Here is a 13,977-nt window from a genome sequence, read left to right as displayed (position 1 = left end):
TCTCTATTCCCTGCTCATCAATGATCCGCCGCTGGGGAGAGGTGGTAGCAAGTTCCTCTCCCATACATACTTCCATCCTCTGTGGAGGGAGACCGACTGTCTCTTCTCCCAATACAGTGTCCTGCTGCTGGGGAAAGGAGACTGGGCTCTCTCTTCCCTGCTGGACACTCTGCCACTGGGGAAAGGAGACTGGGCTCTCTATTCCCAAAAAATCACGCTGCTGCTGGGGGGTAGGGCCAACTACCTCTGCCCCCTGTAACTCAGCCTGCCGCTGGGGAATGGAGTCTGGGCTCCCAATTCCCAATAAATCACGCTGCTGCTGGGGGGTAGGACCAACTACCTCTGCCCCCTGTAACTCAGCCTGCCGCTGGGGAGGGAGGACGCTGCTCTCCTCTCCCTGCACTTCACACTGCCTTCCCGGCATATCACTCTGCTGTTGGGGGTTAGGACCAACTACCTCTGCCCCCTGTAACTCAGCCTGCCGCTGGGGAATGGAGACTGGTCTCCCAATTCCCTGCAGGACCGGTGGAGAGACCTCGGTCCCATCTCTACCGGCCACCTGGGGTTCTTCCCAGTAAATCTCCACAATATCTTCCCAGCGGAATGGGTCTGGATCTGGGTCTGTCACTTTACTGTCCTGCTGAGCCTTCCCAATGAAGTGGAAGAGATCTCGGTAGTTTTTCTCCAGTTCCCACTCCAGGGTTGCTAGGTGAGCCAGGTCTTGCTCTACCTCATGGGGGTCATCCCACTCATGCCTAGCCTCCCTCTCATAGAAAATGTCCTGCAGTCTGGTTCCCGAAGCCAGGCTCTGCAAAGGACTCCCATAACAGGCCAGGACTATCAAACTCCTCTCCCTCTGGCTTGTCATGTTCGGCTGTCCAGGGTATATACTGTGCCATATACCACCAGAGCGCCTGGTAGGCATCCTCCAGCCATAGCTCCTGCAATACCCGGTGCTCTAGTTCCTTCACCCATTCCTTCAGGGGCTGCTCTCCCAGGAAGGGCATCCGCAGTGCCAGTCGTGTCTGCCATCGCTGCTCTTCACTGGGGAGACTCTTGCCCCACTGGTACTGTACATTATCCAGGGCCTGGTACCAGATGCCTTTCCTTAATGCATCCCGGTCATCCATGTCACCCTCATCGTACTCCACTGCTGGTTCCATCCTGGTGCTGTCAGGGTCGCTGTACTCAGACATGCGTTGCCCTCAAATTGTAAAAATCCAAAGCAATGGTGTTCTGTAGCTGTCCTTCTGGCTGTAGGAACGATCCCGCCGCTGCCACCAATTGTAACGGACCGTTTCAGCATATGAGGGGTTAAAATCCGTTTAGGCGATAATCCCCTTTTCTCAGAAAGGCACAGCTACTGCAGAACATCAAAACTCATGAATTGGATATAGGTGAATGCATCAAACTCCCGAACTGCATACCAGGGAATAAGAGCACTCCAAGCTGGAACCTCACGAATAGCTGCTAGCAGATGAATAGGAAAAGCAGACATCAGCTTACACTCCTAGCAATCAATCTCGAACAGAATACAGTGAATCCCCCCAAGAACGAGACAAGGCTCTGTGTTGATGGTCAAGCAGTGGTCTGAGGTGCTGGGGCATCCAGCCTGGTTTTTATTACATGAGTACACATACAGGCCACACCCAGGGGGAGGCATAAAATAACCAATAGTATCACGGGTGCAACCCACACATCCCCTCCCCTTAGTGTGACACAAAATCCCATTATACATACAGTAAAAATACAGTTTCCACACATACTCTGTAACTTTAAAACCATACATCACATTTACATAAAAATACATATCCTCAATCAATCCCTTCAGGGGAACATCATATTAAAAAATGGCATGAATCAGACCAGGGGTTCAAAAGTTAGTAAAAGTATATTTTGTTCCCCCTGGCTGGCAGAAAAAACATCCCCACAATGCATCCTGGTTTCCTCCCTTCTGCCCTGGAGATAATTGGAGAAGTAATCCAATTATCCAGGACTAGAGGCAGACTCCATTAACCACATGGTTGCAAAACGACATAAAACACTTTAAAATACTTAAAGTCACATTTTACACATAACACACAGACATTTCACATATCCCCAGATAGCTCAGGTCTGAGTGCACATTATTAGGTGAATGGCACTCAGACCAACCGAATACAGTTTAATCGCCATAGAGCCAAAGTCTTTAATCACACGAATAGGCTCCATGGTATAGCTATCTGGGTTACCACAGCTCACACAGGGCAAATACCAAATGACCCCACTGTATTTAAAGGGCCAGAATGAGTGACATACACTCTGGTATGGCGAATACTGTTTTTAAAGGGCCCAATCTCCCAGGGCCATAGTCCAAAGGCAGCAGGCGGGCAGCCAGGCTTCTCCAATGCAATGTGGCGAGATTGCTCTCGTCACAGAGACACATGTTCTGGATCTGATTGGATGGTGTTTTAGAATAGAGAGACATGTTCTGGATCTGATTGGATGGTGTTTTAGAATAGAAAGACATGTTCTGGATCTGATTGGATGGTGTTTTAGAAAAGAGAGACACGTTCTGGATCTGATTGGATGGTGTTTTAGAATAGAGACACATGTTCTGGATCTGATTGGATGGTGTTTTGGAATAGAAAGACATGTTCTGGATCTGATTGGATGGTGTTTTAGAATAGAGAGACACGTTCTGGTTCTGATTGGATGGTGTTTTAGAATAGAGAGACATGTTCTGGATCTGATTGGATGGTGTTTTAGAATAGAGAGACATGTTCTGGATCTGATTGGATGGTGTTTTAGAATAGAGAGACATGTTCTGGATCTGATTGGATGGTGTTTTCGAATAGAAAGACATGTTCTGGATCTGATTGGATGGTGTTTTAGAATAGAGAGACATGTTCTGGATCTGATTGGATGGTGTTTTAGAATAGAAAGACATGTTCTGGATCTGATTGGATGGTGTTTTAGAAAAGAGAGACACGTTCTGGATCTGATTGGATGGTGTTTTAGAATAGAGACACATGTTCTGGAACTGATTGGATGGTGTTTTAGAATAGAAAGACATGTTCTGGATCTGATTGGATGGTGTTTTAGAATAGAGAGACAGGTTCTGGATCTGATTGGATGGTGTTTTAGAATAGAGAGACATGTTCTGGATCTGATTGGATGGTGTTTTAGAATAGAGAGACATGTTCTGGATCTGATTGGATGGTGTTTTAGAATAGAGAGACACGTTCTGGATCTGATTGGATGGTGTTTTAGAATAGAGACACATGTTCTGGATCTGATTGGATGGTGTTTTAGAAAAGAGAGACACGTTCTGGATCTGATTGGATGGTGTTTTAGAATAGAGACACATGTTCTGGATCTGATTGGATGGTGTTTTAGAATAGAGAGACATGTTCTGGATCTGATTGGATGGTGTTTTAGAATAGAGAGACATGTTTTGGATCTGATTGTAATTCTACATGACATTTGCTAGGATCTCACCAGGAATAGATCTCCGCTTGTGCAGATCGGCTGTATTCCTGTCTGCGGAGCAGAATGCTGTGCAGGATTACCAATAGTAGAGCCTCCTTTCTATGGGGTTCTCCTTCAAGAAGCTCTGCGGAATCTCTACAGCTCTGCAGCAGAACAGAACGGAGATGGGGCTGCAGGGCACAACGCACTGGGATAGATGCAAATCTCACACATGCTGTAAAATAAATAGACAGTTATGTAGCTCTGCATGCACGATATTAGAAACTCGAAAACCCAGGAGACACAGAATGTACCCACAGAATGTACCCACATGAATACAGGGACCCACAGAATGTACCCACAAAGTGTGCCTACAGAGGAATACAGGGACCCACAGAATGTACCCACAGGAAAATAGCGAACCACAGAATGTACTGTAGCGGAGCGCTAGTTTAACAGACTTTTCTCCGCTGGTATCAGGTTATCAGAGGAAGAACAGCATAAGCAGTAAATAAAGTAATCCACGAATCTCCCATCACCTTTCCCAATAACTGGACGACACTCAGTATCAGGAGCAGAACTGATTTTTATGACACACACTCTGCTTTTATGCAATCCTCCCATGCAAGGGAGACACCCACAGAAAATTAGGAATTACCCAATCCCTAGCTGGTTACAGTACACAGGTTTCCTCCCCTTAGCCTGGGAGATAACTTAATTAGCTATACAGTTTAAGCCCACAGTTCCCCCCCTGTAACGTACCGTTTCACTTACAAGAGGATAAAAACCGTTTAGGCGATAATCCCCTTTTCACAGACAGGCACAGCTACTGTAGAATCACCAAAACTCACGAACTGGATATAAGGGAATGCACCAAACTCCCGAACTGCATACAAGGGAATAAGGTAGCACTCCAAACTCCCGAACTGGAACCTCACGAATAGCTGCTAGCAAACGAACAGGAAAAGCTCCCAAGCGGCTTACACTCATGGCAATCAGTCCCTAACAGCATACAGTGAATCCCCCCAAGAACGAGACAAGGCTCCATGTTGAGGGTCAAGCAGTGGTCTGTTTATTGAGGGCTACCTGCCCCTGTATTTATGCAGGTCTCCCACCTGGTGGACACTCCCCAAGGGGACCAGATGGAAGACTGTAACAATGGACAGACAAGTAGCATTTCAGGACATACAGCAGTAAAACATCCCCACAATGCATCATGGCTTCCTCCCCTCTGCCCTGGAGAAGTAATTCAATTTTCTCCCAGGACAAAGGCAAAACTCCATTACACACGTGGGGACACAAAGACAGACTATCACTTAAAATACATAAAGACACATTTTATACATAAAACCCCTTGTCTGCTGAAACGGTCCGTTACAGTACCCACAGAGTAATACAGGGACCCACAGAATGTACCCACAGGAATAAAAGGACCCACAGAATGTACCCACAGAGTAATACAGGGACCCACAGAGTGTACCCAGAGGAATACAGGGAGCCACAGAATGTACCCAACATAGTGTACCCACAGGAATACAGGGACCCATAGAACATATCCCCAGATAGCTCAGGTCTGGGTGCACATTATTAGGTGAATGGCACTCAGACCCCCCGAATACAGTTTAATTGCCATGGAGCCAAAGTCTTTAATTACACTAATATGCTCCATGGCATGGCTATCTGGGTTAAAACATTCTTCCAACATAAAATACCGAATTTCCCTGCATTCACCAAATCCATACGAATTAGAACCAGGGGCTGGAGGTTCAGCGGTGCCTGCACGTAAAAGTGTCCGATGTTGGTGCATGAAAGCCGGGCAGAAAAACGGATTTTAACCCCTTGTCTGCTGAAACGGTCCGTTACAGTACCCACAGAGTAATACAGGGACCCACAGAATGTACCCACAGGAATAAAAGGACCCACAGAATGTACCCACAGAGTAATACAGGGACCCACAGAGTGTACCCAGAGGAATACAGGGAGCCACAGAATGTACCCAACATAGTGTACCCACAGGAATACAGGGACCCATAGAACATATCCCCAGATAGCTCAGGTCTGGGTGCACATTATTAGGTGACTGGCACTCAGACCCCCCGAATACAGTTTAATTGCCATGGAGCCAAAGTCTTTAATTACACTAATATGCTCCATGGCATGGCTATCTGGGTTAAAACATTCTTCCAACATAAAATACCGAATTTCCCTGCATTCACCAAATCCATACGAATTAGAACCAGGGGCTGGAGGTTCAGCGGTGCCTGCACGTAAAAGTGTCCGATGTTGGTGCATGAAAGCCGGGCAGAAAAGCGCTGGCTGCCCAGGGAGCTCCAGAACACCGCCACCTAGCGGCCGCTAAGTGTAACAGCGGCCACCCAGTAACAAGCAATTAAGCTGCGGTTAACCGCAGCTTCAGGGAGGTAAATTGGCAGCACACTCCAGCTTCTGGGTGGCCAATGAACAGTGCCGGCCGGCTTCCCACGCTCTGGGGAGGTTGCAAACAGGCTGTTTGTTCGGTAGATAGAATCTACCGAACGGCTGTGCAGAAAGGGAGAAAAAAATCCTTCTGCACAGTAAAATTAACCCTTTAGCTGCTGGTCCATAATCCAAAGGCAGCAGGCGGGCAACCAGGCTCCTCCAATGCAATGTGGCAAGGTTGGTCTCGTCACACCCCCAATTCCTGGATGTACCCCAAAACTATAACTTACACCCATAAATTATATCCCCTGATAGCCCCGATCTGGGTGAGCAACATACTGAAATATCACCCAGATTGGTTCAGTGGTTCGTGAATTTCCTGGAGGTCTTCTTTTCACCGACCGCACGCGAGGTGTTAGCCAAAGAGTTCCATGTGTTTTGGTCTCAGTTCGTGAGGTGAAAATCACTAAATTGTTTAATATACTGGGCTCTGCCTGGGTTCATATGATTCCCCTTGTTTGCATGATTCCTTTCACCGAATGCCTTTCCGTTCGTATGTTTCCCCACGAATGGGTGGAAGTATGGAGGTCTCTGCGGTGTTCGCGTGGTCGAGTGTCTGATTTGGGTTCCAGACACTCGACGACCAAACACCGTTGGTGCGTTCATATGTAAAGATGGCTGCCGCCACGTGTTCCTATGCCGAATGGCGGCCACCCAGGGAATACACAGTGTGTTCGTGTGGTTAGCAATCAAGGTAGTGTGAATAACGATTGGAGGGTCAATTAGAGCCACATTCCTCTCCACGGTGGCCTGGTTGTTCGGTAGTTTGTTCGTTTGTCAAACGGAAAGGCTTAATAGGTTTGCAATTTGTAGCGGAGAGGTAGTATAATCCACAAGGTCTCCACTGGTAGACAGGAAAGCAGGTATTAATCCACATAGGCAGGTACAGCATACAATAATCCCGGTAGCGTGTAGTAATTCTTCCCTCCCAAGAACTAGACGAAACATAGGCTGGGAGTCAACTGAGTTCTTTATTCACAGGTCACAGTATTTATGCGGTTCCCCATGCAAGGGGTTTCCCTACTGACATTACAGGGGTTGTACAGTAGGGGACTACATGGGGAACTTAACAACCTGGACATTTCTCCCATAATACACTGCTGCACGAGAGGGACACTCCCACTAGAATATGCAGTTAAGTGGATTATCCCCTCGTGCAGCAGAACCACTATTCTATATAAAAATACATAACTTACATTTTATTAGGTAGATTTATACGAACGGACGTTCGGTAGATAGCTGGGATCTGAGCGCACATTTCGTGAAAGTGCCGCTCAGATCCCAGCTTAAATAACCGAACGCCGCACGAAATACACATATTTTCTAAGTTACCTTCAAACTACCGAATGACTCTATAGAAACACATTACCGAAGGACCGGGGCTCCCGAACGGCTTGGAAGTCCCGCGGTATCTGTGCCGCCGAGTAGCCGATTTTAGTTCCAGGTGCTCGACGACCAAATACAGCTGGGCTAACAAAGGATCCAAGATGGCCGACCGCCGCGTGGTCGGTAGCCGAACGACGGCCACCCTGAATCCTCTCAATTACTGATTGCAACAATGTTGCAATCCTTAATGGGAGCCACACGACCTCCTGTGTGTGGTCTCCATTCGGTAGTTTGTTCGTTTCACGAATGGTGTTGAAATTCACAGTTCATGAAACGATTGTAGGTATGCTGGCGGTTTTGTATGCCGGCAGCATACGAACGCTATAATTTCCTTGAACCATTTTACACAGAATACAAGCGCTTGGCTTTTAAGGGTGTATACACGTATGCAGAACAGTATATAGATACATAAAGGACAATGTACAGTGGCTGGATTTGCCACAATGCTCCCCCAGAACCAAGCCGGCATAACACAGTCTGATCCTAACGGATCGGCTTGGGGATGTCCGGAGGAGTACTCACGGATCATTTGTCAATGTCTGTTTGTCTAGATAACCCGTTGGCGTTGCCGTTTTGCTTCCCAGGGCGGTAGTGGATGGTAAAGTCAAAAGGCTGCAGCGCCAAACTCCAGCGCAGCAGCCTGGCATTGTCTCCGGACACCCTGTTTAGCCACACCAACGGGTTGTGATCTGTGAGTAAAGAGAAAGCTTGTCCATACAAATAGGGTTGTAACTTTTTGAGGGCCCACACCACAGTCAGGCACTCCTTTTCAATGGCGGCGTAGCTCACTTCCTGGGGTAAAAGTTTCCTGCTTAGATAAGCCACTGGGTGCTCGCCGCCATCCGCTCCGACTTGGCTCAGTACTGCTCCCAATCCAAACATAGAAGCGTCTGTATGAACGAGAATTTGTTTAGTTGGATCGGGAGCAGAAAGTACAGGGGAGTTCACAAGTGCCGTTTTTAGCTGCTGAAATGCCTGTTCGCACTCTGGGGCCCAGGTTACTATCTTAGGAAGATTCTTGCGGGTCAGATCAGTGAGGGGTTTGGCGAGGGTGCTGTAGTTGGGCACAAATTTACGATAGTACCCTGCGGTACCTAAAAAAGCTACATACACATATTTTCTAAGTTACCTTCAAACTACCGAATGACTCTATAGAAACACATTACCGAAGGACCGGGGCTCCCGAACGGCTTGGAAGTCCCGCGGTATCCGTGCCGCCAAGTAGCCGATTTTAGTTCCAGGTGCTCGACGACCAAATACCGCTGGGCTAACAAAGGATCCAAGATGGCCGACCGCCGCGTTGTCAGTAGCCGAACGACGGCCACCCTGAATCCTCTCAATTACTGATTGCAACAATGTTGCAATCCTTAATGGGAGCCACACGACCTCCTGTGTGTGGTCTCCATTCGGTAGTTTGTTCGTTTCACAAATGGTGTTGAAATTCACCGTTCGTGAACGATTGTAGGTATGCTGGCGGTTTTGTATGCCGGCAGCATACGAACGCTATAATTCCCTTGAACCATTTTACACACATTTTACACACCCTTAAGAACACCCTTGGTTCTTAAGGGTGTATACACGTATGCAGAACAGTATATAGATACATAAAGGACAATGTACAGTGGCTGGATTTGCCACACAATTAGATTCCTACCGAACAACCAGACGAATGCTATAGCAGCCAACTTGTTACTTCTTTCTTAAAAGTAACGGACTGTGGCAAATCATATATAATACTCTAACAATGAAAGTTATGGACAGCCAAAATTAAGGAAGGTGGTTAGTAGCCAAACACGGTCCGCTACATGTACCTACAGGAATACAGGGACCCACAGGAATACAAAGATCCACAGAATGTACCCACAAAGTGTACCTGTGACGGTTGCCCGCCTGCTGCCTTTGGATTATGGACCGGCAGTTAAAGGGTTAATTTTACTGTGCAGGAAGATTTATTCCTTCCTTTCTGCACAGCCGTTCGGTAGATTCTATCTACCGAACAAACAGCCCTTTCTTAGCCTCCCCAGAGCCGTGGGGAGCCGGCAGGCACCGTTAATTGGCCACCCAGAAGCTGGCGTGTGCCCTCCATTAACCTCCCTGAAGCTGCGGTTAATTCGTGTAATTAAAGACTTTGGCTCCATGGCAATTGAACTGTGTGAATAGGATCTGAGCGCTATTCGGTAGTTTTGTGCGCTCAGATCCCAGCTATCTGGAGATATGTGACATGTCTGTGTTTTATGTATAAAATGTGTCTTCATGTATTTTAAAGTAATATTGTATCTTGTGTTCACCACGTGCATAATGGAGTCTTGCCTCTGTCCTGGGAGATAATTGAATTACTTCTCAATTATCTCCAGGGCAGAGGGGAGGAAGCCAGGGTGCATTGTGGGGATGTTTTACTGCTGTATGTCTGTAATTGGTACTTGTCTGTCCATTGTTACAGTCTTCCATCTGGTCCCCTAGGGGAGTGTCCACCAGGTGGGAGACCTGTATAAATACAGGGGCAGGTAGCCCTCAATAAACAGACCACTGCTTGACCCTCAACACAGAGCCTTGTCTCGTTCTTGGGGGGATTCACTGTATGCTGATAGAGACTGATTGCCAGGAGTGTAAGCTGCTTGGGAGCTTTTCCTGTTCGTCTGCAAGCAGCTATTCATGAGGTTGCAGTTCGGGAGTTTGGAGTGCTACCTTTTCCCCTTGTATGCAGTTCGGGAGTTTGGTGCATTCACTTATATCCAATTTGTGAGTTTTGGTGATTCTACAGTAGCTGTGTCTGTCTCTGCAAAGGGGATTATCGCCTAAACGGATTTTAACCCCTTGTCTGCTGAAACGGTCCGTTACAGTACCCACAGAGTAATACAGGGACCCACAGAATGTACCCACAGGAATAAAAGGACCCACAGAATGTACCCACAGAGTAATACAGGGACCCACAGAGTGTACCCAGAGGAATACAGGGAGCCACAGAATGTACCCAACATAGTGTACCCACAGGAATACAGGGACCCATAGAATATACCCAAAGGAATACAGAGTAGCCACAGAATGTACCTACAGGAATACAGAGTACACACAGAATGTACCAACAGGAATACAGTATACCCACAGAAATTCTAGAGAAATTCCAAATTCACATATGAGATTGATCGACATGATAAGCACTGCCAGTAAGGCATTGCCGATGGCAACATTATCACAATCCCGCGATCACAATCACACTTTCTGATGCTATTTTTAACATTATCATATCTGCAAAAAGGGCCTATTATACTGACTGTGGCAGCCACCCCATTAGGAAGAGGGGTTTCACCGCCAGAGATGTTCTTTTTCCCCTAGTGTGATTGATGCTGTAGTAATTGCCCAATAAGTGTAATCCAGAGCTAGTAGAGCAGGTATAGCTCTTAACAGTACAAGTGATTATAGCAATCCGAAGAGCAGGGATATAGCTGGTATAGCATTCTCCCACATACGAGACGAGGCTCTATGCTGTAGATTGTAACAGATACCCCTGTTCCTAGAGGATAATTTGTCTTGACTTGATCGATATACGAATCCAACCAAACAGATTTCTCATTCTGATTCATATACCGAATAAAATACCGAACCCCGGGACCACCCATAACAGTTGCCACTAGTTGACCCACTTGACCTCATTAACACTTATACAAACCGCAAACACTTGAACGTTCCAAGTGGTCGCTGTTCGTATGGGCAAACACGAGGCGGCGGCCATCTTGTTTTGGCAAACGCTTCCAGCGGTGTTTGGTCATCGAGTACATGGAACTATTATTGGACACTCTACGAACCGAACACCGCTGAGACTTGCATATTCATCTGACGAAATCAGCGTTCGGTGAAACCAAACTACCGAACAAGAGGCACACGACTCATTTTCCCATGAACTGTTACTATTGGTATTATTTTCGTATTTTATGTTCCTGAAAGAGACCGACTGCACAACCTGAATCTATGGAACTATTTTGGGCAGGAGCCTTGTGTGCGGTTGGTAAAAAGAAGACTTCCATGAAAATCTTGAACCCCTGAACCGATCTGGGTGATTTTTGGATACGTTGCTCACCCAGATCAGGGGATATAATTTTTATGGGGTTTATGTGAGTTTTTGGGGTACTTTCGGGTTTGTAAATTATGTTCTTTTTTGCCTGGAGATAATTGAGTTGATACAGTACTTGACTCAATTATCTCCCGGGCAGAGGGGAGGGTTTGTATGCTATGTGTGGGAGTGTCATGCATTGTAACACTGTTGTTATTGGTCTGTAACTTTATATTGTAGTTCCCCACAAGGTCAAGGTCAATGTGGGAGTACCCCTTGCATTGGGAATTGCATAAAAGGCCAGTGTGGCTACCAATAAATCAGTTCACTTTACCCTCAACACGCAGCCTCGTCTCGTGATTGTAGGGAACAGCTATAACCACTAGCTTTTCTAAGAGCTGTACAGCTATACTGGATTCATGGTCTGTGTAGCGGATGGCATTGGGCAATCCTCAAAATTCTGTATGTTCATATGCTTTCTGTTAAATTTTGCCTTATGTATGTATGTATGTATGTGTATGCAGCATTCGCCTGATTGTTTGGTAAAATCACTCCGTTCATTATATGAGTGAAACTACCGAACAACCAGACCACCCAGGAATAAGTGTGCCTCCAATTAACGTTTGCAACAGTGTTGCAAACGGGGAATTGGCAATTCATGTAATGTGTGTTTTGTCCTCTGGGTTGCCGCCATTCGGGAAACGAACACGTGGTGGCAGCCATTTTAAACTCCCGAAAAGCGGTGTTTTGCCGTCGAGTGTCTGCAACCCAAATCGGACACTCGGCTAGGCAAACACTGCTGAGAACTCAACACTGCCCTTAAATTCGTGTATAAACTACCGAATGGCTACCCGTTCGGTAGAAAGAAACACACGAACAAGGGGATTTATTAGAATCCTCTCCAGTCTCCATAGCCCAAGTCATTCGTGCAGTTTATTCCCTTTTTCTGTGACCGACCGCAGGGCCAAAATGCATGGAACTAATTTCGGCTGTTACCTCCAGCGCGGTCGGTCTTTTTACTACTTCCACAAATCTCCCGAACCCCTGGTCCGATCTGGGTGATTTTTGGATATGCCACTCACCCAGGGGATGTAATATTTAAAGGGTTACCCCTATGTTTAGGGGTACATCCAGAAACCCAGGGAATTTGTGTCTTGTATAATTATGTGTCACACTAAGAGGAGGGGATGTGTGGGCGGCAACTCATGTATGATTGGCTACTGTAATAATTATTGTACATCCCTCCCTTGCATGGGAGAATGCTTTAAAAGAAGGTTGAGTGATTAAAAGTTCAGTTCTGCTCCTGATGCTGTGTGTCGTCCAGTCATTGGGATCCGTATTGGGATATTCGTGGATTACCTTGCTTGCTGTGATTATTATTCTATGGTATTTTATAGCTTGTTCCTGAGCCTCATTGGGATCTTTAGTGTAATTAACCTGTGAAAGACCAGCTCTCTGCTACATTGGTTGGCAGCGCCGGGATCCAGACTCACAGAGGAACAAGTGCCAATGGAGTACGGATGGAGATTGACTATTCTACACTAAAACGCTCCACGCTAAAAGATCTCCTAGAAGCAAGGGGTATTCCAGCCAGCAACAAAACTAAAGCTGTTCTTATCGCTGAAGTCATGGCAGAATACCGCACAGATGGCGGTTCGGTTCCCGAACGTATTGATTCAGTGGAGGGACAAGAACAAATGGAGTTTCAAAGGCAGCTACAATTTAGCTGTCCTTTTATGGGGAAAATCCACCGGCAGAGATCATCTCCAGGACAATGACGGAAGTCCAGGAGTTTGTACTGAGGCAAAGGATAACGTCAACCCCAGAACGCAGCGCAGCAGTAACCATGGTACACGAGGGTAAGCCAAAAATACCTTACCAAGCATTCAAAATGTATGTAGAGGCAGAGGAAGACATAGATGCATTCCTCCAGGATTTTGAAAGACTGTGTGCCTTGTATAAGATCAGTGTAGAAGATTGGGTTCCCATTTTAGCTGGGCGATTAACTGGGAGAGCAGCAGAAGCTTATCGCACTGTACCAGACGAAGAAATCCGTGACTACAGTCGGGTAAAATAAATTATATTGGCCCGGTATGCCATACCGATACCGATGGCGGTTCAGGGAATTAAAGAAAGCGGAGAAAGACTCACATGCTGAGTGGGCTTGTAGACTACAGCGGGCGGCCCTCGGATGGGTACAAGCTAGCAAAGCTTGGAGGGCGTATTACAAATGTTGCTGATGGAACAATTTTATGATGGGGTATCAACAGATGTCCAGGAATGGGTAAGGGATTGTAACCCTACATCCCTCACAGTGGCAGCTAGGAAAGCAGACGACTACCTGGATGCTCGCAGGCAACAAAAAACAGTAGTCCCAAAGATCACAGTAAAATCCTTTGGAGGGACAAGCTACCCCACAGTACCGCCACGACAACTACCACCACCACCACCTGCTGCACAACCGAGGTTCCGCCAGCATAGCTCAGTGCAGTGCCACCAGTGCCAGAGGTGGGGACACTACAAGAGGGATTGTCCTCAGCTGCAAGACCGATCCACCTGGATAAGGCCAGGTCCACCACCACCGAGAGCAGCAGCACACCACTACCAGGAGGAGA

General features: G+C 46.8%; 1 protein-coding gene across 1 annotated transcript in view; it reads right to left on the bottom strand.

Moving 5' to 3' along the window:
• The window catches only part of LOC134586281 (dynein heavy chain domain-containing protein 1-like), a 246,596-nt gene that overhangs the window by 41,898 nt on the left and 190,721 nt on the right, over positions 1-13,977 (bottom strand). The window contains exon 22 of the mRNA XM_063441768.1: positions 3,481-3,685. Within this exon, the coding sequence (XP_063297838.1) occupies positions 3,481-3,685 (205 nt within the window). The remainder of the gene's footprint in view (positions 1-3,480; positions 3,686-13,977) is intronic.

This window comes from Pelobates fuscus, chromosome 1 (genome assembly GCF_036172605.1).
Source record: "Pelobates fuscus isolate aPelFus1 chromosome 1, aPelFus1.pri, whole genome shotgun sequence".
Lineage (NCBI taxonomy): Eukaryota > Metazoa > Chordata > Amphibia > Anura > Pelobatidae > Pelobates > Pelobates fuscus.
This window is presented reverse-complemented; position numbering and strand designations above follow the sequence as displayed.